Here is a 25135-nt window from a genome sequence, read left to right on the forward strand (position 1 = left end):
GGGGCCAGGGCTGGCGGCGGGGCCGCCCGGTGCAGCTGCGGCCTCCCGCGGCCTCCCGCGCCGCGCAGCTCCCTGTGTCCCGGGTTTGCTCGTGCACTGTTTTCCTACTGCTGGCTGCGCGAGTTGTAATTAGTTTCTCTTTTTCTCTTCCCTTCCCCCCTCTTTTTTCCAGGCGGAAAACCTGCTGTATCAGCTGCAGGAGAATTTTCAAGCTCTGACTGAAAAGCTAACGCTGAGAGATATCCTCTTTTTAATCCTTGTTACTGGCTTAGTAACCGTGTTAGTGGCAGAAGTTTCGTAACTCTTGGAAAGGAACGAGTTCTAGTTATTTCACTGGATTGGGTTTGGTTTCACTGGTCTAGGTTACCAAGAGGGTGTAAAAAAAGTTTTTGCTTTTTAAATTTGAGATGAGTTTGTATTTTAAATTGATGTTTAGAAAAATAATTAGTGTTGTTAAACATCTATGATATAAAGACAACTGTGCTGTCCCCCAAGTATGTTTATTTTTTCCTTAAAAAAAAAGGTTTTACTGAAAGTATTGTCAGTCATAGTGTGCTAGTATCTGTGCAGTAATTCTTACTTCTAAATTATAGTAGAATAAGTGATAAATTATGTGCAAACATTCTAAAGGTACATTAAACAAGGAGATATCTTTAAAAATGTCGCTTAAATCAGCATATCACAGCATGTTGTTGGTTTAAAAAACAGTTCTGTTGGACTCCCGAGTGTGGGAAGGGGAGCCTGCAAAAAGAGAAACCAAGACCTGAAGGGTCTCTAAGATCTCATCAGATGTAGATACAGGAACTGTCTCTTCTTTACCGAAATGGAAAATTTATTACAGTTTATATTTTTCTGAAACTCCTATCTTTCAGGAAGGCTCTTTAGCGTAAAAGGAGAATAACATTACAAAATAGACTTCTAGTATCACTCATATTCTGATTGTGTATGTTGACCTGAAGAGGTTGCCTAAAATAGTCCCTCAAAGAGAAAACAATCTTGCTGAGAAAAAACTCCACCACACTGGTGGGCAGACGGGAAAGCATCTGAAAACACGAATGCTTTTCCTGATGCAAGAGAAAGTAGGATTGTCTTGTTCCAATACAATCTTGTGCTATTCCTGGATGGTTTGACTTGCATTAGAGCATTGAACATGAGTAAGTAAGAGGCTAAAACATCTAGAAGACCTTCTCATTTTTATCATGGAAGAAAAAAAACCCGTAGAATTGTAGCATTTTTATTTATAACAAATTCTCTTTAACTTTTTACTGGAAGAAATGGGTGAGCGCATTGATGACCTTGAGAAGCATGTTGCTGACCTTATGGCAGAGGCTGGGATAGAAAACACCAATGAAGAGTTAAGAGTAAATAAACTGAGTTTTTCTGCATTTTATGCATTTCCACTTATTTTTGAACTACAGGCAGCACCTAGCATGAAAATAGTTATATGTTTATCATACCTGCATTTATTTGGATTTTAAAATATACTGAGATTTTATGGGGGGGGTTTTAATTACCTTGGATTTGTTTTTGCCAGCAGCCTAAGATTACTATTTTTTAAAAAGAACACAAACTATATCTTGCTGCATCTGTTGCAGCTGTTTGACAAAGAGAAGAGGTAGTGCAGACTAATCCCAGAGATGTAAACTGAGGTTGTACATTTGTTAAAAAAGAAAAAAAAAAAAAAAAAAGTAGCTTAAAGCACTCCTGCCCACCATTTCTGCCCCTTGGGTATGCTAGCATAACTGACTGAGGAATCTATCATTTAAATTTATATATATATATCTCTTTAAACCCTGCTTCAGCCTTCTAATGTGGCTTACAGCACACCTTATAAACACCTCTGCCCAAAACAACTGGGAAATGATTTGTCCTTGAAGCAGTAAGGGGTGGGGTGGAAGGCACAAGGACAACTTAAGTAGTGTTGTCAAACACTCTGTAATGTAAAATCACATTACAGTTCAGGACTATGTACTATATTATGCACCATTACTGCCTGTTGATACTGGAGAACTGATGAAGTTTTCTGCCTAGACCCATAGATGGATGTCTCGGTCAGTGTTCTTAGTATTAATGAAACAGCATCCCTTCAGCATTCTCTTGGTGCTGGTGAGATCTTCCTATTGTTGCAAGCTTTCCTAATTCAGATTAAGACAAATCAATTATTTTTGTCATTTAGAGGCTGCTTACCCAAGTACAGAAAGGAATATCTGTAAATTTGTTAAAGTGTTTTAGGCGTCTGTTCATTCTCTTGCCTTTCTCTTGGTGATAAATTGTGAAATTATTTTCACAAATATAGAAGGGCCATCTCATATATTAAACCGTACAGAGATGTTCCTATTTTATGCTGAATCACATTCATGAATAATTAAACCACTAACCTACTTACTTTCTTTGCAGCACTGAAATGAGGCTGTGATCAGGAAAGATGAAGGGAAAACAGCACTGCACTGAATCTGAGAGCGTATCATCATCTACAATCAGTGTTACTAGTCTCAAAAAGTGTCAGTGACAACAAACACACTTGTGTCAGAATCTCTTTTTATTATTATTATTATTTCTCCAGTAAAAGAGTTAAACACTCTGTTTATTCTTCTCAGTAGGACACTATTTCATATAATTGGAAAAGAACCACTACTTTCAGAGGAAGCAAAAATAGTAACATTTTGGATAGAAAACTGTATCCTATGTAGTGAATTACACTTTCTTACATTTAAAAAGTTTGACAGGCTGTTTCCTTTATTCTAATACTGTAATCTTTAAATTTTCATATGTTTATTTGTTGCCTTTTTAACTTAAATGTTCTTAAATAACAAGATGCTTCTATAACAAAACTTCTCCATTTGTGTGTGCCTCCTTGATGCTCCTTTAGATTTTGTACAGTATAAAATGCAGACATAAATGTTGAAAATATAATCTATTTGATGTTATTACAAAGGTTTGTTTCCAAAAATTTTTATTTATGTCCAGTGAATATAAACTGCTCTGTGCTGAAAGAAAGGGTAGTACTTCCACAGAATACAGCTGTTCAGTTGATCCTTCTTCCACAAGCCCACCTAAAGCTGTGCACACCTGTGCATGTAGCATCATCCAGGTATGTACATCTTGCCGATGTCAGTTAACATCAGCCATTTTGATGAAAAGAGCCTATTTTAAAGAGTAAACAGGTATCAGTGGCTTTGAAATAGGAATTCTAGCTACCAAACATTCTGTTTTCTTTTGCTTATTCTGACTAGTGTGTCTTATTTAGGACATCTGCCCTAACTCTCAGGTTCTTATCCACCAAAAAATTGATGTTTTTGGCAAAGGCAATTTTTTTGGAAATTTTAAATGGATACTCTTTCAGCAAATTCAGAAACTGAAGATTGGGTAAGTAAAACACCTCAGCTAATGAAGGATAAATATGCTTTTTAAAACTTTGGCAGTTTTTAACTTATACTTGAAGTCCATCCTCGGTTACTTCATTAATATCAAGAAACAGGCATAATGAACACTTTAATCAGAGTAGACTTGCAAGCAATGTCAAACTGGGGAGAGAGGTTGATATGGTGGAGGACATGACTACTTTTCTGAGTCGTTGACAGGCTGGAGAAATGGGCTGATAGGAACCTCATGAAGATCAACAGGCAGGTGCCAAATTCTACATCTAGGGCAGAATAAGCCCATGCTGCAATGTAGGTGAGGGGAACTGACTGGCTAGAAAGCAGCTTCCCAGAAAAGGACTGGAGGGTCTGGGTAGATGAGTTGAACATGAGTCAGTAAGGTGCCCTGACAACAAAGGCTGCCAGCTGCATAGGGGCTTGCATTAGCACAAGTGTGGTCAGCAGGTTGTTCCCCTCCTGTCACTTCCTGTGAGACCCACACCTGGAGTACTGCATCAATTTTTGGGCTCCTCAGTTCAAGGAAGACATTGATCTGAGGGAGTTCAGCAAAGGACCACCAGGCTATGCTGGAGTATATAGTGTATGAGGAAAGGCTGAGAAAATGAGTTTGTTCAGTCCTAAAAAAAGGCTGAGTTTTCTTGCTGCCTTACAGCTACCRCACAGGAGCATATGGGGAACAGTGCTAGACTTGGAGGTGTGCTACACAAGGTTAAGGGTCAACAGTTGTAAGCTGGAACACAGGAAGATCCAGCTAGATGCAAGGAATGCTTCCCCTCCCCACCCCCCCAATACCTGAGGGTGATCAAAGAGTGGAACCGGTTATCCAGAAACAGTGTAGTATCTTCATCATTAGAGCTACTCAAAACTAGGCAAGGTCTTGAGCATCCTGATCTAGTGGGACCTGCTTTGAGTGGGAGGTTGGACTAGACCTCCAGAGGTCCCTTCCAACAGCAGAAAGTGGAAGCATGTATTTTACTTTCTTCACTCACATGCATTCTAAATACTCTAAAAGATGTTGATGTTAAAGAGTTACTTTGGTTTTCACTGATGTTAATTGCAAAGATAAAGGCCCTTGCACCTACTATGCAGCCCCGCTGGAGATAAATACAAATACTGTATTAACCTTTCTGCTATACAGTATATACTGGAAAATACTGTTCAATGATACATCCAGTAGCTTCTAAATTCTTTCAGAAACCAGCTCTTAAAGTTGTCATTCACCAGTCTTCCTTAGTGTACCAGTATTCTTATATTATTAGTACCAAAATATGCATATTTAACTCATGTTACAGCAGCTTGCTAACATGATCTCGCTAATCCAGATTACACTGTAGATCAGCCTTGTCATCACTTGGAATGTGGCAAGTGCAAAAACCCTAACCTCATGCATAAGCCTCCAAAGCCTGGCAATATGCAGTAAGATTCCAAGCCTGTTCAATCAGTACTGAATAGAATTAATTTTCTAATTGGCCTCATGGAAGTAACTCTGTAAGAATAACTATGTCTAGTACACAACATCAAAGATTTGAATCAAGTTTGATAAGACCTTTAAAACAGTTTGAATAATATTCACCATTTTGCCAAGAACTGACAGCAGAAGTACAATTTCCAATTCTGCTTTGAACACTGTCTGGTGACAAACCGGACCCAAAGTACAAGCATCTCTCTTCTGCGTAGTCTGGCTTGTTTATTGTTAATTCTGTAACTCCATACATTCATCATTTTAAAGAAAAAAAAAAAAAACACACACACACACTGGCTCCATTACTACAAAACAGGAATTGTCAGAAATGCAAATGGAAACTTCAAAAGCCATACCACAGCTAAATCTAATTCAAGTCTCACAAGTATATATGCATTTGGTCTACTATTGGACAAATGGTAGCTTGCATGAGAGCACAGTTCACCCCTTCTTCAGACGTTAACTGTGCAGCCAGCTCCAAAACTGCAATTACCCAATTACCTCAGACTTTACAAGGAATTATTTCAAACTGACTAGTATGTATAACCACCATGAAAAAGAAACTCCACCACTCAACTCAAAGGTTTTTTTGTTTTTTTGGCAGAGTCATGACTTTTGCTGAATATTAGTAAGTATGTCCTATCTGACAATGGATGTGAAAGACCAAAATACTATGCAAGAAAATCCTGATAGAAGGGATAAGCCTTCATCTTCAAGGTTATGATTTTGCATGGAATTACATTTTCATTCTCAACTTTAAAGCACTAAAAGACAAGACAGACAAATAAGCAGAGCACATTTTATTCCTTTAAAAAAAGCTATAATACAAATTTCCCCGATATTTGCATAACAAACACAAACACAGTTGAAATGTTTTCCTGAAAATAGGCTTTTCATGTAGAAAAATACATCATACTACACAGAGTTAATTCTTAATTAAAAAAATGCAGCTACGGTATTTCTGCAATCAGACAGTTCCAGGCTTCACGTCTTCTACTGTTTCAAACAGAATTCAAAGCTTTTAAATAATTCCAACTATGCTCACAAAATTGTAGGATTTGTTTTTTTAATATATACATATTAATATGTACACACATACACAAAGATAAATTTAAGTGGATGTGGGGTTAAAAAAAACAGACGCTAAGAAAACATCAATATCTGTATTTAGTGGAATAATCTTTTGGTGATACTACCAAACCTCGACCTTTGCGGGCTCCTCTATAAACAGTTTCTATAATGTCAATCATCTCTTGCTTATCTTCCATCGCCCAGTTGATCTTGTTGTTATTACCTGTACCTAAATCAATCATGATGTGTTTGTTCCTTTAACAGGAGAGAAAAAAGACAGGTTAATACACTATTATAGTTCAGGACATGAAAACTAAACTATTCTCCCCACACACACCCTCCAAAGCTTTGCAGGATTCAAAAGAAGCCCTTAAAACTGATTTTCAAGTAAGCCTGAAACAAAAGTATTTACTCTTGTCATATTCAAGTTGACATTTTATTGACTATTTCTAAAGCTAGAACAAGGAGCACAAACACCCCTGCATCAAGATCATTACTCAGCACTATTATCCCTCAGTGTATTCTCCGTAGTTTGTATTTCTTTCCTACTACCATCTACATCCGCAGAGATATTTCCAGGCTTGCCAGTAGTACATTTTATCTCATCAAAGGGGATGCCTTAGCTCCAGAACCTGAATACTTTGGATATACCCTTAAAGCAAGTTTGACAAACTTGAGYGCGATACTCCTGCAGTAATCTCTACAGGGAATTTCAGATTTACAGCTGTGAAAAAATGTATAATAAATACAAGGTTTTCATTTTCACTAATTTGTACTTCATTAGTAAATAAACATTCATATGGTTTTCACTCCACTAGTTAAATTTCCACACTGCTTCTGATTTTGCAGACCGCCAACTAAAAGTCTAGTAGTTTTATATCTAGGCTCTACCTTAAATACAAATACATAGGTTGATATAACCAAGTTTAAATATTTTAAAAATAAAATCCTTATGTTACAAGTTACACTGACAGAATGGGTTTCAAAAGTCATCTGCTATGCTTGTTTATAAACATGCTAAGTCAATGATTTTGTAGGTAATAATACTGTGCATACTTCACTAGCTGAAAGGGAAAAACTTAAAAAACAAACCTAGATGCGAACATCTGTGGACAAACAAATGAATTTCCTTATTGTCCACAAGGGTGGATTCAAATTCAGAAGAATACTTCAGAATAATTTCCCTTGACTTTGCCAATTAATAAGTGATGATTTAAGCCAGGCAGCCTAATGTAATAAGACTATAAGCACATCAAGCCAATGACAAAGTCTTGAAGTGTTTTTGCAGATTTAAAAAAAAAGAAAGAAAAAGAAAAACACACAACAAAGACGACAATGTAATTCCTGACATGTGAAATTACATCAAAATGAAAATTCAGCACAAAACAACTCCAATTACATCAGATTTCTTTTAGGATCTCTTTTCATAGAAGTGCTGTTTTTATTTTTTTGGATTGCAGGCAGTCATGGCTTAGGAAGTGACACAAGTATTAATATCTTATCAAAACAAAGTTACTAGACTAACTGGAAAACAAAGCCATTTTCCTATTCAATCCATTTACTCCATTGTAGAGCAATAAAAATGTAAGTATCAATATGCTGATATGTATTCAGAAAGGATCTATGGTTCTACTGAGGCATTGCATTTGACAAAAAAAATTAAAACACATTCAACTGAATTATATTCTAGAATGATTATGTACCTGAAGAAAAACATGACTGTACAGGGATCGTACAACTCATACATCTTGTTGAAGTCTGGTACCTCAGTGATATCCACAAGATAAATAACAGCAAAGTTTTTTACCTAAACAGAAGAAAACAGGAAATAAAGCAATATATATTACCAAGTCTTTGGTTATTCATATTACTGATTAAAAGACATAGGCTTCTATTATTGCAACATTTATTTTGCAAAATGTTAACACATGAAATCATGGTAAATAAGCTTGCCATTCTTTTAACCACAAAAGAAACCATTAACATGGAAAATACTTTTAAATACAGGCAAGATGCTAATTTTACATCCAGTATCAACAGGGAAGCGACTATGCTAAAATCAACATTTAGGGAAACAAGTGCCCTTTGTAGACAACTGAGACATTGCAATAACATGCACAGTTCCAAACAAGTAGAATAAATGCTTTGTGTAAGCCGGCTGACACATTTTACCTCTGCTGTCAGCCACCTGTACACTTGAGAAAACTAATAGTCTAGAATGGCCTTCTTTGTGCCTTCCTCCAGGCATTTTTTTTTCCTTTTAACTATTTTTTAATGAGACTGGTTAAATAAAAATAATATTAATGGCTTTTTGAGAGATACGAAGCTAAAACAGGAGTTGAAATTTTTAATTGATAATGAATGCACAACCTTGCCTCTGCCCTGAGGCACAAAAACACAGTTTCTGTCTTCCCCATTTGACTATGCATAGAGTTCTGTGGTAACACGTGGTCTGTATAAGATTTGTGACAAACTACCTGCTTCAAAGTGCTTTTAATCTGTTATTTTTGCTACCAAGCATCTAGAAATACAATGGTCAATGTAATTTCTGGATGATGTGAATATGTTTTATTTTACCCCCACAAAAATAGATTAGACTGTATGAGAAACATAATCTGTATGGTGTACCTTGTATTTAAACATCCTAACAAGCACTTTAATTGAGAAAGCATGAAGATGTTTGCTCACAAAAAAACCACAACACAACAGGAACATACGGTAAATACACTGTGACAGACTTTTCCTAAAGAAAGTTTCTGAATTACTAAAAAAAAAACCCCAACAACACTTCAAAGATGTAAGGAAGTATTAGTAGCAAAAAAACCCCAACGAATCTCTTCTGGGATCAAGCAGCATTTAAACAGGTTTTATTGTGCTAATATTGAGCCATCGGACTCTACCAGTAATCTAATGAAATCACCCCACTTTAGCAGTGTTCCAAACCAGGTAAAGCCTAAAAAAAAAAAAAATCAAGTTAGCCATAGTAAAGAGACTGAAACGAAACACCCTCTGAAGTCATTATTCAAATCCATAACAATTTTACATGAAAGATTTCCAAGAAACTTAGGAGGATGCCTAGAGTTGATAATTTAACTGAGAAGCACCCATATTCTCTGGTTAGCCTTTGGAGACAGAATACAGGTTTCAAAAACACCTGAAGAGTCCATTTTAATTTTCTCCTCTTATTTCTTCTTCAGTCTGCTATTTTTAGCACCAACAGCAGTTTCCTCGTGTGGGAAAGTTCCACAACACACTTTTGGCAATTCTTAAACTAAAAGTAGTCTTTGGAGAATTAATTTGGAGATCAGAAAATGATTTTAAGTTAAAACAAGCATTAATATATTCAAAAATCTCAATTTTCTGAAAGACAAATCCACAGAGATTGTATGTCGCAGCAGAAGACAGCTGCAAAAGCATCACTAAACTAAGATTTTACTTGCAATAACGATGTGCTCCACAAAGCACTGGAACAACAAGACTTTTAAAGCTAGCTTGATGTTTTATACAGTTAATATAGTCAAGCTGTTGCAAAACCAGAAATGCTTGTCACTAGCAATGAACCCCAACAGCCCAAGATTTTAGAAAAGGGAGCCAGTTAAGGAACAGATTAGCTTATCTTCTGAAACAGAGATACTTTATGCAATTATTTCATAAGGTATCACCTAAATCTCACTCAAAAGGACTGGATCATTCAAATCACCCTTGCAAAGCATACATTCAAGTTACCAACACAATCCAAGCATCTTGGACATTATCTGAAGCTTCCTCATCTCCTGCATGGGAAGGAGAGAAGCACAACCACTCACAAGAAGTGAAACTGATGATGTAGTAACCTGCTCAAAGACAGACCTAGAGCTCTCAAATTTGAATCTCGAACTTTAAAAATGATTCTACTCTTTCTCTCTTGCTTTCTTAATTTCAAATCTCACAAGATGAGAACCAAACACCACAATGAAAAGGATACTATTTTAAAGCATCTCCACACTCAGAAATCACTTAGCTTATAAATACATTTGGATGAGTTTTGTTCTGTATTTTGACAATGGCTGACAAGGTTGCCCATGACATGGACCTTGCCATGTAACTCTCCAATATATGGAGAGGTGGAAGACTGTGATTCAGGCCTAAGAATGAAATTGATAAACACACAGGTAAAAGCCTAAAAATGGAAGAGGCAATGTAGAAGCATTGCAGTGGCCATGTATCTACTGCTTAGTGGCCATTTCAGACTGGGCAGGCTTCTCACCAAGAGGTATTTTATTTCAACACCATCGAAGACGAGCCCTGCAGAACTACTCAGATGTCTCTGCACAGCATTAAACAGTTTTACAGCCTGAAGGAGCACGTACTATCTCAGACACAATACTGGACCCAAGCTACTTGGAAAGAGCATCTGAGCCAGCTTTACACAGAGCCAGCTTGAATCCGCAAGGCTCATTTAGCTCAGGCTTTGTTTTAAGCAAAAGCAATTCAAGTATTTCTGGATTTGAGCTGGCATGGAAGAAGGAGTTGATAGAAGGACTTGAGCTAATAAGTCTATGGAGACAAATCAAAGCTCAATTTCTCCCCATACACTGCAATGTGAATCCATCACCCAGACAGAGTTGTCTGCTCAAACTTGTATCCCCACAGACAACAAGCTTCTCTACCATTTCAGGGCAGCAGTTGCTAAAGATCAAAACAATTTATTAAATTATAACTTGGGATGCGATACAGGGACCTCTGAACAAGAATTAAATACAAYTCTGAGGCAGCAAAACACACTAAGTAAAAGCAGTTGCATTTATGACAATTTTAACACCAATGAGGTTGTTGATGTAAACTGAAGTTTTAATGTCCAGGTAACGTGCAAACAAAGTGTGACATTTTAGAAGCTGAACACATAATAATACAAGCTTATTCAGAAACTAAGTACTTAACCTCTTAACACATACTGAAATATAATAAATCTGTTGCAGTAAGTAAATTGCTTTCTGAAGAAAAATACTCGTTAAATGTCTCCTTTTGGACAGGACCACACTTCCCCAACACCTGAAGATTAAAAACACTTTCAGCTGAAACACAAGCAAGATATTAAAGTCTCAGAGTATTTATTTCCAACAAGACTTCATAGGCCATCATAGTTGCTGTTGACCATGGGGACAAGATAGGAGACCCCCCCCCCCCCAAAAAAAAAAAACAGCAGCACACATTCAAAACTTTATCAACTTATTTATAAAGACTAGGCTTTAGTTTTGGCTGTTTTTTTTTTTTCATAGTTACCATAGATTAGCCTATGTTATTTAATAAGCATACACAGAAAACAAAAGTACATGATTGTCTAGTCATAGTTACAGGCCAATATTTTAATAATTTACAGAACTATATCTGTTTTGGTGGACTATTATTAAATTTTTAAATGGAATGGCTCAAAACCAGAAAGCAGAGCAATCTGCTCTGCTTATAACACTGGATATAGTTGAACTTAATATCCATATTCCGTAAAACCTGTCTTGTAAAGATCACACTTAAGTGGAAAATGGGAAACACAGATGAGGGGAAAAAAAATAATACATCAGATAAAAAAAATCTCACTTCTCCTCCAAGGTTCTCCCTCCTGGTACCCTTAATTAACAATATCATTCCAGAAAATTAATGCATTCCTACAACACAAGATTGCCACAAAAACACAAGGACAAGGAAGAATGTTAATAATCATAGGGAGTTTCTTTACATTTCTGGTGAGGGTAAGTAATAGTCTTCCTTTTTTTGTTAAGACTTCCACTCCCTTTGAAATAAGTCTCACAACCCTACATTAGCTTATGGCCAAGAGTGGCCCAGGGTGCATACAGAAGACTTCTAAGAAAATCCGGAAAAAATCCAAGAATACTTCTTCTGACCTTCTTCACCAGTTCCTAGACGACATTTCTAACATTTAGATGTCTTATGGATATGTAAATCACAGGAAAAAAAAATACAGTAACTGAGAATAGTTTTGCAATAATTTGTTCAAGTTGAAGCAGCCTAGCAGGCTTGTATTACTGAACTGAAAGAGACCGCAAACACAGTAAGCATAAAGTTGAAGGTCTATTCCGTCAATGTTTACTTTTCTCCACCCTCATTCTGAATATGCTATTGCAAGTTTAGGTGTTAAATTTATATGGCAGAAGAGAAAGATGACATCCTGCCAAAAACAATGCTTAGGGCTAACAAATTTGAAAACCGTGGACATGAGTAAATGGATTAGCTTCGCTCAACTTCAATCACAAACATCAGTGACCATAATACCAATGTCATTTCTACAGGCCCCTTCCCCCCTCCCCCTTCCCCCCCCTCTTCCCTCTCACTTTTCCTGTGGTCTTAACAGAAAGGCAAAGAGAAACAACTAATGTTTGTGCCAGTCACAGCAACTCACACTTCTGATTATCATTAAATAAATGCAAAATATTGGAACAATCCTCCCTAGATCAGCACTGACCCAATACAACCTATCTGTTACAGTGACCTGGCTTCAAGAGAGGTCACCTGATTTACCGTATTCAGTTCTAAACAAATCATGGTTTTAAAACACTTTTTTATTGCAACTAAAAAAAAAAAAAAAAGTATTATAGAAATTTAGCAGCCAAAGCTCCRTATTTCAGGGGATGAGCTTATTGTAAAACACAATTAAAAAAAAGTGTATTTATAAAGAAAATGCTCCAGAGGAATTTTGTGCAACTCAGTTCTTAGACTTTTGCTTCAGCATGATTTTAACCAAAAAACGGACATTTTACAGCTATAATTTATTGTGAAACTCAGTGAAACCTTGCTTCCTTTTCATGTACAACACTGGAAAAAGAACGTAGGTTAAAACTAAGTAGAGTACATGTCAGTGGAAATTATCTGCTTTGTATTTTTGTATGTTGTTCTAGTTTCTCTTTCCTCAAAGGGCTCAAACCAAAAAAAAACCCTAATTTCATATTATAAAGTACAGATAACATCACTGCTACCCAAAAATATGCTGTAGATTTAAAAAAAATATATATCGCACCATGGTACCAAATATAAAATACAGCTACATTTTCTTCAAATGTAGCATGTAATTACAGCTTGTTAATATTCTGTATTATTCTCTAGTATAAACACCTGCATAATTGGAACTTTTACTCACTCTTTAAAACAGCTGCGAGATCCAAACATGGCTTGTAAGCAAGAGGATGAGGAAGGATCTCCCCCTTTAATATGCCATTTCTGCAGAGGGAGATTTTTAAATAAGAAGTTATATTGTTCTTTCTTCCCCCAATCACCCTTAAGTGCCAATATGTCTGCCTAATTGCCAAGCATCCTGTCAAGAGTAGATAATAACAATAACCGACTATAAGAAATTCCCACCTTTAAATACAAAATGACTAAATTAAACCATGTCACAGCAGTCCTTACTGTATCCTATTACATCTTAACATTTGACTATAGGTATAGGTCTTTAAACATAGGGATTTAAAAGACAGAACAGAAACTCGTTTACTTAAAAATACCATTAAAAAAGAAAGGACTACACCATGAACACAACTTCACACCAAGTTATGGAATATGCACATGATTTTACATGAAGATAGCTAACTCTTTTTCCTGCCTAAGCTTAAATATTAACATTTGTGGCTCAGATTTTTTGCTTCCTTTTCTACGTGTTTCAAAGAATAGCTGTCAGTTTTCAACATACGACACTACACAATATCCTTATCAAAGAAATGAAAAGGTAAATTATAGCTGATTGTGTATGCTAACACAGACTAATTCTTCTTCAGTGTGTACCTGTCTAAAGTGAGTGACCAGCTATCAGAAGGCACTGTTTCCAYCTGAAAAACCTTCAAAGTTTGCCTCAGTATAACCTAAAATTTAATTCAGCCCATGCAACTCAATGGAATAGCATCCGTTTACACCAAGATTATCACCAATATGTTAATCAACACCTTCCTGTACATTGAAGCTACTATGCATTCTGATTGCAAACTGATGGTGCTACGTTACCTAGAATCATAGCATTCCTATTACCCAGCAAGCGTTTCTGTTTGAATGCTGGCGTTCCTTAAATGAGGAATTATTAACAATCAGCGATTCTGATTTCAGGATGTGCAGCACTCTTTTTGTCCCATTAAAGATTATGAACAACAGGGTAGCCGATCATTTTTAGGAGACACTCATGGAAGCCAACAAAATAGCTTTACTGCTGCCTCCTAATGCAGAAATACCTCTCCAGAAGTGGGTTGCAACCTGCCTCAGACTTAGTCACTCGAAACACCGAGCGCAGGAAGCGAGCGTACTACGCTGCAGCTGCAGTTTACCTTCTCCGCAATGCTGTACAAGACTTCATCCATTTTCATGCAGGTCGGATCCCAGTCGTGCCCAAAGCGGATGACCACCACTCGGTCTTCCTCCGACAGGATGGCCTGGTCCACCTGCCAGCCGTTGTGCAAGTGCGGCAGCATGTACGACATCCTGAAGGGCGGGTGGCGGGCCTGCGGGACGACAGCAAGCACCCGGCGGCTGACGGCCAGCCCGGCCCGCTCACACGCGTCCCGCCGCCAGGCAGAAACCCCCTCCCGCTCCCCGCCGGTGCTGACGCCGCGCCGCCGGCTTCCCGCAGCGGCGAGCCCAAGGCAGCGCGTAACGGCCGCGGCCGGGGCGGCGCCGCCATGGCGCAGCGTTGCCCCCTCCCCCCCCGCCCCTTCCAGAACCTTCCGCGCGCGCTTAGCGCCTGACCCGCACACGTGGCGGCGGCCGCGCGCCACGGAGGAGGCGCCCCTCCCCCCGCCCCTCCCCTGACCCCGCGCGCCGCGCCGCGCCGCACCCCTGGGGCGTCCTTCGCTCGGCAAGAGGAGGGGGCGCCCGAACGGCGGCGGCGGCGGCTGCAGCAGAAAGAGCGGACGTGACGAAATGCGTTAGCGCGGTCGGGCACAGAGCCGGAAGGGGGAGGAGTGAACCGCGCTTCCGCCCTGAGTGGAGGGGCGGGGCCTTTGGCGCATACCAAGTCCCAAAAGCGGGGGGGATGGGGGAAGAGCATAATATCTCGGACCGTACCAAGTCGGCGAAGGGGCATTTGAGGCAACCAAAAGGGCCGATGGAGCCAAGGAGGGGTCCCTGCTGCCCGGGGAGCCTGTCTGGGAAATCGCACTGCCCAGCTCCTGACCACAGTCTCACTTAGGTACCACTAACACTGCCATCTCTTGCAAACAAAAGGAGAGTTCTTGAACACATTAGGTAAATATTTCTGTTGAAGTGGTCCTCAGTGAAACCATGGCATTTGCATTGCCATCGTTAGGTTTCAGAATCAAGTTGACCATTGAGATAGGGCATCCCAGGCCAACCTTTTGCTTCCTGAGAAGAAAATATATACTTTTACACTGTACTCCCATTTAAAGGGTTAGTTTGCAGGAAATGGGGATAAAGCCATACTTTCAACTACAAAAAATCCATACAAGCTTGAGCTAGGGCTTGGAGAACAGTCCTGTAGTGGTAGATGGAATTTGCATCAAATTACTTCGCCGCAGAAATGCAAGGCTCTCCGGAAAAGTGGAGCAAAATCCTCATGCTCTGGTATCTCATGTGATCCCCCTTCTAGATAATTCAGTTTCAGGAAAGTGAGAAGAGAGGGGAGGTAACCTCATCTCAGGAGAAAGCCCCCTCGCTTCAGATGGCCCCACGGAAATGAGCGGTAACCTCCCATCTGTGGGCTGCGCTCCGGCAGCGTTTCCCACTGCGTGTCAAGGTTTTTGGTGGAAGGACTCAGACTTTGATGGCTATTTCTCCTGACAAAGACATCGGGCGGAGCAAGGGTTAAGTGAATGCAGGCTGCTGCTGTTGGCCGCGGTGTCCCAGGGAGGCTATGCGCAGTGCGGAGCTGCGCACAGGCAGAGTTAAGGCAGCTTTCGGACCTTGGGACGAGCGTCACGATGTGTGATAGAGGGGTGTGCGTCACCGAGATCAGGAAACTGCTAGCTGTTGACTCCTCCGGAAGCGGTAAGATAAACAGAAATGCATTTAGGAAGAAACCCATCCAGATTAATCCTTGTGTTACTAATCAAGTAACTAGTTTTCTTCCACAGATAAGTTGGTGGGGGGAGTTTATTCTGGATAACTTATGCTATTAACTTGAATTTAAAACAGAGCTAGGAAAAATTACGCAAGTTTATTTTGCTGTCATTTAGGTAAGCCCGGTGACGCAGTAGTGCCAGTCCACAAATCTGAAAGTAGTGAGTCAAGCTCCACAAAAGTAGTAAGGCTAGCTTGGAAAAACAGCAACACTGGCATTAATACTTATACACGGTTCTTTTATTTGCCCATTTGTCCTAACTTAGGAGTCGTGTTTTCAGAGTTTTCCCTGCAATGCTTAAGGACCAGAATATACATACATTATATCAATATATATCGTTATGTGTGTATACATAAATGAAAGCAGATAATTTTGTGTAAATAGAAAATGTGAGGCATCACAGCTTTGGAAAGAATTAAGAGAGTTTGCAATACTGTAGATGATACTAGTCCAAAACCAAAACTGTCATATCCTTAACAGGTGTTACATTTAACACATTGAACAGGACATCTAATATCTGAAAAATCATGTTCAGGGGCAGAGCATTTGGTCTGTTAAAATCTCTCCACTTGATGGATGGCCAGCCAAATTTGGCTTGTAAATTCATKCATCCAGCTATTACTTCTCATGTGCATCACTGTCAAAAGAGGAATGTGGATTACACACAGAGCTACAAGACAGGCCCGAGTAGTGCTGGAGGACAAACACGAAATGTTCCTAAGGTTAGTATCTGGAGAGACCCCTGCCCTGCGCAAGAGTCCTTTAAGTGCTTTTCATTTACTGCTATCGACATCTTTTTTTAAGTTCTCATTGTACTTGGTACTAAAAGAAGCCCAGCCTTTGAACCAAAACTGCAGTCTATTAATAATTCACACACACACGTCAAAAAGGGCCTGAAATTGTGACACATTCAGCATATCCACACTACTGAGAAGATAATTATATGTGACTAGCCTGTTCTTAATGTTTGAGCTGGTTAGTCGAAACCTAAATCAGCTTTCACTGTGTTGCACAGTAGCTTCCCCATGAATCACCTTTTTGTTTGTGAAATTCAGAAAGCGCTTCTAAAATAAATGCATGTCTGACTCCGACCTTCCTGAGTGGTGTATTGTAATGAAGGAGAAACTGGTGACAAAAGCAAATGGTGTAATACAGTACTGCCTCCCTGGCATCTGCCAGTCAAGTGATCATATCTGGCACCCAAACAGTTTTCCATCACATAACACTAAGTTTAGTTGTCATCCGATCTGAATAAATTGCTGCAATATCATCAGGTTCTGCTCATCAAGAAGTTGGACAGCGCTGTTACAATATGACATTAAATCTTGTCTTTTATCCTATGGGTTGTTCATTCTGGAGGATGAATTTAATTTATCCTTAAAAGGTCATTTTGCGTGATACTTTACAAAACACTGACTGCGTGTGGGAAAATTTGCATAATTTTTCCAGCCATATGGGGCTGGCAGAGTTCAAAAGACTTCACTTGTGAAGAAATAATTGAATCTTTTTTTTGCAGTATGGTTGCATTATTTGTTCCATGCTCTGTTTGTTGTTCAGAACCAGTTGTAGTTACCAGAGAAACTGTTCGTGGTGAGCTGCAAACATGCARGTCAAGGCCCAGTCTTAACACTGAGACCCATTCTAGCCAGTGTGCAATAGCAGACTGGAGCTGAGGCAGAAATGCAGATCAAGGACAGTATAAAGCCGTAAATTAAGCAGTATTACTAGTGTAGAGATTGTAATCCTTTAAGTGATGCAGTTGAGGTAAGACTGGGTTTGCTCAGGTCAAGGGGAAACACAGACCGACAGAAACTTCTAATCTGCATTGACACCTTTTTGTAGTACGTAATGTCTGAATGTCTGATTRATCTCTACAGATTTGTGTGAGAAGATTGGGGCAGCAAAAAGTTTCTGCCTAGCACCGTGTGCCCAGAATTAATCAGAGTGCTTCTGCAGAATATAAGTTCTGATTCATTTAGTCCTATGGCAGGTTCCCAGGACCCAAATCTAGGACACAGTATGTGAAAGAGACTTAAAGCAAGTGGAGCACAGCAAAGAGAAACATAGGAAATTAGGCAAGAATGTTGTTAAGATATGTAGTCCATCTTCAACTACCATTTCTGCCAATAAGGGCTGCTGTTTTTCCCCTCTAATTAGGTGTTTGGCTATTTGTGGAGCCCCTGTTTTAGTGCAGGGTGCGATATATTTGCATGGGCTTTTGCAGACAGACCTGGGCTCAAAACTGCCCAGGCATGGGAAAGCTCTAGTCTGAAAGACTGTGTTGTCAGTGGGACTTACACTGGCATCTCTAGTGCTCTTTCACCACTGTTTCAGCGTATAGGTGCCATAAAAGTGCTGTTTCGTCACTTAATGCTAAATTGAGGGGAGGTCAGTTCGGGTGCAGATCTGAATGTTTATAACACTGAAGGCAACCAGTGCAGCAGTTGTCCAAGGATGGCCCTTCAACATGTAAATTAGACCTAAACCATTCCTGACAGATGTTTGTCAGACCTGTTTGATCCCCAGTGCCTCCCTACACTACCAGCTGCTTCACCAACCATAATCAATAGTCAAGAAACTTTAGGTAACTTTCTTGCAGCTTCTGTTTCATACCACTGTTTATATAAAAAAAAATTGTGAATAAGATTGAGAACCTACCAGATCTGTATGAAATCAATATGGATTCAGGACTAAAATGAAACTACTTGAAACTACACTTTGTAGGACTTGTACTGGATTTTGATTTAATGGGATGGATATTCCTTGGTGTTAGAGCCTGATCCAGCACTTACTGAAGAAACTGGAAAGATTTATAATGTAAGATCACAATAGTACAAAGTGACTATGGTATTTATTCTGTATCCTTAAAAGCTGTATTGAGATCCATTAATTTCCAGTTTTACAGATGTGATTTCAAATGATCACTTCAGCATCATTCTTTTAAGGATGTTCTCCTAAACAATGGAGTATTTCTCTTACTCCCTTATTGCAGATCATGGCAGAACAAGAGTTGCCAGGTGTTTTGATTCTGGATATAGGAGGAACTCATGGTGTGCTAGAAAACCTTGTAGCACTTCTGAAGAAACACTTTCGCCTTATCACCATGAAGGAATTTCTTGAAAACAAAAAAGAAATGAGCAAAAAAATCCAATCTGTTTTCATGTTTGAGTGCAGGCCAACTATTGACCGAGAGCTCCTGGAAAGCCTGCCTAATTTAAAGGTAATTGCAAACTCAGGGGTTGGAGTGGATCACTTAGACTTGAAAATGATTTCTAACTTCGGTGTAAAAGTGACCAACACCCCACATGCCGTTGCTGACTCAACAGCAGACATAGGAATGGCCTTGATGCTGGCATCTGCCAGAAGACTGGTRGAAGGTAATATTTTAAATTTTCCTGGATCTTAGCTACTTCTTCAGCATGTCCCCCTTTTACTATGTTACAAATGATCTGTCTGATTTGATCTTTGGGATGCTTTTGCAGGGAAGAGAGTTCTGAGGACTCCATTCTCAGAGGGTTCTGCTTTTCCTATACTTTTTCAGATGCCCCACTTCTTTTCAAGGCAGTGGTGACAACAGTAAGGCCTTTGTCTAGATTAAGTATTTGAAAATCACCTGTGATACCCCATTTGGAATAATTTCTGGGGCTTAATTCTCCACTGGCTGCCTGCTGGGCAAGTTTTTTATAGTTGTATAAAAAGAATAAGGCTTCATTCTTTCCTGCTTCTGAAAAAAGTTCATCTAAACTAGTGGACTTTATTTCCAGAATAGTACCAACATTATTATTAAAATAGTTGATGATCCTTTTGACAAAATTAATCCAAACTGTACTACCAACATTAGTTTGCGTGCTCACGAGTAGATCCTTTCCCTGCATGCCCTTGCTATGCAATGCCCTTCAGGGGAAGGAAGGTGTCAGTAGAGACTATCACAAGAAACTGCCTCTCTCTCCAGGGTCTCACAGTATTTCTGTCACCGYTGCTCCATCCCTGAGCATGAAATAACTCCTCTTTCCCCCTGATGTTTTCCTGCTATTGCATCTCACTGGACCTTGAGTTCTTTTTACAAAAGCTCTTAGAGATCCCTGGTAGAGCTGAAATCTGCAATGTACCACAGCGTAACATTGCTTGGGTGRGTTTTCCAAATCCTTCACCCCCACACAAGTAGTGGTACAGCTTTGGGCTGATCCTTGAGACAGATGATGAGATTTACCCCAGCTAAAAAGAGTGAAGTCAATGTCTGCCTGGTAGTAAATGTCAAATAAGCTATTTTCAAACTTCAGAGAGATTATTACAGTTATGGAAGAATTAATCACCTGAGGAGATATTCCTCACAGAAAAAATATAAATTCCGAAAAACCCTTCTAGGTCACTGACTCCAGTCCTGGCTATTGCAGAGAATGGCACCATCTGAGCCCTCTTATCTGACCAGATTTATTCTCTCAAAATTAGTTAAGATATTTTGTAAGGAATGTCCCAGAACCCTACTGCTTATGATACGAACTTTTTCCTTCATGATTTCCAGCYTTAAATTTACAGTCGGTTTGCACCCATTTAGCATGTTTTTACATTCAGGCTGCCAGATTTCGATTTCTCGAGACACAAAGTATTTTGCTGTTGACTGGCTCGGAGTTGAAGTTACCAGGGCTACTCTTGGGATCATCGGAATGGGCAATATTGGTTATAAAGTGGCTCAGAGGGCCAAAGCCTTTGAAATGAAGATTCTCTACCACAACAGGAACCAGAGGTAAAAGTGTTTGCTTACTATGTGTAATTACTCAAGGTGCAATGGCAGAAATCACAGACCTGATCTGTGTCCGCAGTCTTCCGAGTACTTACTTGTGACAGTTGTAAGAAAATGAGGAATACCAGCGTGCCTCCACTTCTTCACTTTGGTTCCCTACTACTCCCCTCAGGATATAGCTCCCCCTCACCTTTCTGAGTTTACTCTTCCCTGTTTAGCTCTTAGCGCTTCTGGAGCAGCAGCGGTGCTAACATTTTTGGTGATGTAGCCCAAGCAAACCAGGCCTTGTGCCTGTGTTGTATCCCCTGTCCTGCCAGCCTCTTCACTCAGGCTTCTGGCAACACCACTGGCCCACCCAGTCACACCTCTCCCCAGCCCAGCCAGTTCGCTTGTCACACATGCACTGATGACAAGGATCTTAACTTCTCTTAGTTTTATATTTCCATTCTTTCAGACCTCACTTCCCCTTCATTCCTTTTCAACCCCACATCCTAACTCACATGCCTTAAGCAAAAAGAGAGTCTACAGGGACCAGCACAGACACGGGGGGAAAGAATAGGAGGCTGACAGCATCCTCATCCTCCTATACTTAATATCCCTTACTTGCTTTGCTTTCACATTTACGTGACTCCTCCAGTGTCTTGCCAGTCCTCTAGCCTCTCACTCCCTCTATGCCACATCTCCCTTCTTCCCTTCCTCCCTTCCACCATCTATACCTATGTATGTCTTTATCTTGGCCTCAAACCTCTTGATCTCTGTACTGTTCAAGATCTCTCTTAGGGCTGACTAATTATTTAAGCAGCTGTGTCAATTTGGGTGTGTGGTTTTCCCTCAGAAAAAAGGAAGAGGAACAGGCAGTTGGTGCCCACTACTGTGAGAAGATAGAAGACTTGCTACAGCAATCTGACTTTGTCATGCTGGTTGTGAACCTGACTCCAGAGACTTGCAAACTGATTGGGAAAAGGGAGTTGGGGCTAATGAAACCCACAGCTACTCTTATAAACATCAGCCGAGGTAGGATGGTCTGAAGGCACTGGTTATGGCTCAACAGTTAAGGTTGTGCTTTGTCTGTGTTGACATTTCCCTCTCCCACCTCAGACTGGGCCTTTGTTTGAGTCACAGAGTAGCTGGCACGCTACAGATTAATGACTTATTATAGATAGGATGCCACATGTTTGAACACAAGCTCCTATGGACCTCCAGTAGAATTTGGAGGTGCTCASCAGGTGCTTTGCATCTCTTTAGCCTTATCCTAAATACAGCTTTCTTTAGTGGAAATAACCTTATTATCATGAAATAGTTAATAGCTATTCATCACCTGTGATGAATAGGGTACAAGGAGAAACACAAGCCTCAGTTGGAACAGCTCTCTGGAAAAGGAACCTCAGATGGGATTACAGATCTGGTGATGCCAAACAAGCATGTAAGAGCAGACCTAAAGAGGTTATAGTTTCAGGAGACAAAGCAGAGATAAGAGAGTGAAAAAGCTCAAAGAGCTTTGAAATTGTTTGTCTATAATAATATAGGAAGTCAGTGTCAAAATGAGGAATAGACTTAAATCTCTCACATCCCATGAAATGTTCTATACACTGGACCATGATCATCCTCTAATTAAAGATTAATAAATAGAATGTCTCTTTAGTTTGTTTGGTTAACTGTTATTAGAGGGACATTTTATTTTCTAACTAATGAAAATTCTTTAGTTTTTCTTTCTAGAACTTGGAGACCTTTCTCCACCCACTAGGTTAAAAATGTGTTTGTTAACTTGTGATGACAGCAAGAAATTATCATTTAAATGCAGGTGCAGTTATTGATCAAGATGCATTGGTAGAAGCTCTCCAGAAGAAGGTTATTATGGCTGCTGCTCTGGATGTGACATACCCTGAGCCTCTTCCAAGGTAGAGAAAGCTGTTTTCCATTCTATTAATCTGGAATGATTTAAACTGTCCGAAAAATTCTGCTCATAATCTCGATCTCTATTGGGAGTCCCTCTCACTGTTTAAGGCAAAACCTCAACCTGTATCGCACAAACATAAATAAATGGCAAACAGTCCCCCTTTCCCACATATGTCAGCTCTTTGGCAACCTGACTGACAGGCAAGGCAACAAGACCTATACAGAGAAAGAGGAAATGGGTAAGTGAGCTTCCCACAGCTATCTGCAGATTCTGTGCATGTGGCCCCTTTACCTCATGACGCAGTTGCTGTTTCCTGAGGTTCAGTTCTTTCCAACTAGCATGTGATAGCATCTAAATGTTCTGTGTAATATATTTTGTTCTGTTTCTTACAGAGACCATCCTTTATTAAAATTAGATAACATCATCATAACCCCTCACATTGGAACTGCAACAGTCCAAGCCATCCGTATGATGGCAGAGGAAGCAATAACAAATATGCTAGCTGTTCTCAATGGTCAACCCATTCCCAGTGAAGTGTTCCCCAGATGATGTGTATCAGGTGACATCACTAAATCTCATATCTGTGAAAAGGCACTATTTCCTACAGTACCTGTGTTCCTGCGCTACTTTTGTTGTCATGATACTGCAAAGCTGTTGGCCCACTGGGCTTACCCTGTCTTGTCGTTTCAATTCTGAAAAATAAAGGGGAATAAATAAAAGTCATGTATTTGAAACTTTTAAACTGAGCAGTTATGTACTTTGGTATCTTCAGTTCATTATTTCAATTAATACCTGAGCGTTATTCCCAGTACTTGCTACTACCTAATGGTAAGAAAGCACACTGAGCAGTTTGTGTAATACTCTCAGATATATTAAAGGTGGATTGAACATTAATTCCCTGCAGAATTTTGACTATATCCCAAAACACTTTTCAGCCAATGTTGCAATATTCTATCTTGATATCAAAACACTCAAGAAAGCAGACTCCATTGAAATGATCTTAGGCCTAAGGTTTTCTACTGTAAGGAGACCATAGCTTTATCTACACTGTTAAATCAAAGTGAAGCCAGTCATTAATTTTCCTTAGGGGATCTTTTGAAAACCAAAGTAAATCCAAAGAGATTAAGTTCCTCTATGCAGACAAAAATGTTGCTTTTATCTTGATTGGCCATGAAACAAGACTAACAGCTACCACTGAAATCACATCAGTGAAGGCATAGCCTAAAGCAAAATTAGTGATCAGTGCTAACTTCCAGCCTGAAGCCAGGCTCCTTCCTGGCTCTTCCATACTTCTTCCATACTCTCTTTCCTGAGTATGAGCAAACAACAAAGTCAGAGGACTCAAGGAAAGGTTTGTCACCTCCATAAAATCAGGAAGCCTTTCCATTATTCTCCAATATGGTCAGGCTTCTTAGAAGGATGGTAAAATGAAGATTTAGCAGAGTAATTGAAGACAGTCTGAGAGCTAGACATTCAGATGCAAATACTGAAATACTATTAACAAGACAACAGCAAGTATTGCTATAGGGGATTCAAAGACCTTCAGCCTTTGCACAACTCCCCCCTCTCCCCACATGCAAGCTCTTTACAAAATTCCAAAGGAAAATCAATGGTAGCTGTAAATAGTCTAATTTTTTTTTTAAAGAGCTGCCATTTCATAGACCCTTTGGAAGCTACAAACAAATGATCAGTGGTTCTTGCAAAAAAGCATTTTAATTCTAGTGCTTAAGTTTAGGTATCCTTGTTTGAAAACAATTGCCTAAGCAGCTATTATATTGTTAGCTTATGACAGCCTCAAGAGAATGCACTGCAATTAAGAATTCACTGGTGTTTCTTCAGGACAGGGGACCACGAAAACCTCTGTAATGAAGCATTTAAAAATTAACTTGGTAACTCAAAGTTCATGATGAAGCCGTGCAATTTATTTTCAGGAACTAGATTTGGTCCAACATTTTTCTGAGCTACTTACACACAATAATTTGTGATTTCAGCATAGGGGAGATTTGTTACACCAGATTATTGATGATCTGAAATTAAGTAATTAATCAAAAATAATTCTCAGTGTTATGAGCCTGGTGATAGTGATATGAAACCTTACAGCCCATGAACGACAGAACTGGTTCATACTTGATTATGTGAATACTGGGCAGGGTGGTGGTGGTGCATATAATTGATAGTATATTTAAAAGAACTGTTTTCTTGTCTTGGTTTGTTTACCTCCCTATCTAAATATGTGGTTTATAAGATCTCTTGCAATAGTTGTCATGATACAGGACAGGAAAGTGATGATTCTTTAAAATGTCTGGAAATAATTCAGCACTGTGTGTCTTTCTTCTTCTTGCAGAGCATGGGAGGAGGTGGAAAGCTACCTGGACTTTTGGTAAATGAAATAGGAGGAATACATGGGGTACTGCAAAGCCCTGTGGAGTTCCTGAAGAAACATTTCTACCTCATCACCATGAAGGAATTTCTTGAAGACAGAAAGCGTTTGAGTAAAAAGGTCCAAGCAATCTGTTTGTGGTGGCACAAACCAGTC

The 25135-nt window shown here is 39.5% G+C and overlaps 3 protein-coding genes across 11 annotated transcripts; 2 read left to right on the forward strand and 1 right to left on the reverse strand.

The window, feature by feature from the left end:
* Nucleotides 1–136: 136 nt before the first annotated feature.
* HSBP1L1 (heat shock factor binding protein 1 like 1) lies at nucleotides 137–2659 on the forward strand (the record flags this gene model as incomplete). Its single annotated transcript, XM_026079824.1, has 3 exons — nucleotides 137–239; nucleotides 1267–1361; nucleotides 2398–2659. Coding segments are annotated over 3 exons (204 nt in total), but the record flags the coding sequence as incomplete, so codon positions are not given.
* A 2968-nt stretch (nucleotides 2660–5627) lies between these two features.
* TXNL4A (thioredoxin like 4A) lies at nucleotides 5628–14831 on the reverse strand. 3 transcript variants are annotated; one of them, XM_026079821.1, is made up of 5 exons: nucleotides 14214–14339; nucleotides 13043–13122; nucleotides 8814–8866; nucleotides 7617–7720; nucleotides 5628–6168 (listed from the first exon to the last, which is right to left on the reverse strand). In XM_026079821.1, the coding sequence occupies exons 1-5, from the start codon at nucleotides 14240–14242 to the stop codon at nucleotides 5997–5999; spliced, it is 438 nt and encodes a 145-aa protein (XP_025935606.1). In that variant the 5' UTR covers nucleotides 14243–14339; the 3' UTR covers nucleotides 5628–5996. The 3 variants fall into 3 exon arrangements, with proteins under 3 accessions (XP_025935606.1, XP_025935607.1, XP_025935608.1); XM_026079822.1 differs by lacking the exons at nucleotides 8814–8866; nucleotides 13043–13122 and adding an exon at nucleotides 14720–14831 and having other exon boundaries at nucleotides 14214–14387; XM_026079823.1 differs by lacking the exons at nucleotides 8814–8866; nucleotides 14214–14339 and having other exon boundaries at nucleotides 13043–13124.
* A 113-nt stretch (nucleotides 14832–14944) lies between these two features.
* Nucleotides 14945–25082, forward strand: LOC112972784 (probable 2-ketogluconate reductase). 7 transcript variants are annotated; one of them, XM_026079815.1, is made up of 8 exons: nucleotides 14945–15129; nucleotides 15491–15888; nucleotides 16442–16683; nucleotides 18954–19338; nucleotides 20534–20705; nucleotides 21538–21716; nucleotides 22504–22600; nucleotides 22992–24947. In XM_026079815.1, exons 3-8 carry the CDS (start codon nucleotides 16489–16491, stop codon nucleotides 23146–23148), a joined length of 1185 nt encoding a protein of 394 aa, XP_025935600.1. In that variant the 5' UTR covers nucleotides 14945–15129; nucleotides 15491–15888; nucleotides 16442–16488; the 3' UTR covers nucleotides 23149–24947. The 7 variants fall into 7 exon arrangements, with proteins under 7 accessions (XP_025935600.1, XP_025935601.1, XP_025935603.1 ...); XM_026079816.1 differs by having other exon boundaries at nucleotides 14945–15073; XM_026079818.1 differs by having other exon boundaries at nucleotides 14945–15888; nucleotides 16497–16683.
* The last annotated feature ends 53 nt before the right edge of the window (nucleotides 25083–25135 follow it).

Source organism: Apteryx rowi, unplaced genomic scaffold (assembly GCF_003343035.1).
Source record: "Apteryx rowi isolate R43461 unplaced genomic scaffold, aptRow1 scaffold_50, whole genome shotgun sequence".
NCBI lineage: Eukaryota > Metazoa > Chordata > Aves > Apterygiformes > Apterygidae > Apteryx > Apteryx rowi.

What these genes read in the sequence shown, in the direction of transcription:
- TXNL4A (XM_026079821.1), bottom strand. Translation starts at nt 14,242, where the DNA reads ATGAAGTCTTGTACAGCATTGCGGAGAAG. An exon ending in TCTCGCAGCTGTTTTAAAGA is followed by an intron (nt 8,867 to 13,042) that starts GTGAGTAAAAGT and finishes TTTTTTTTTTAG; the next exon opens with GCTTTACCTGGTTTGGAACA. An exon ending in ACAGTCATGTTTTTCTTCAG is followed by an intron (nt 6,169 to 7,616) that starts GTACATAATCAT and finishes CTCCTGTTAAAG; the next exon opens with GAACAAACACATCATGATTG.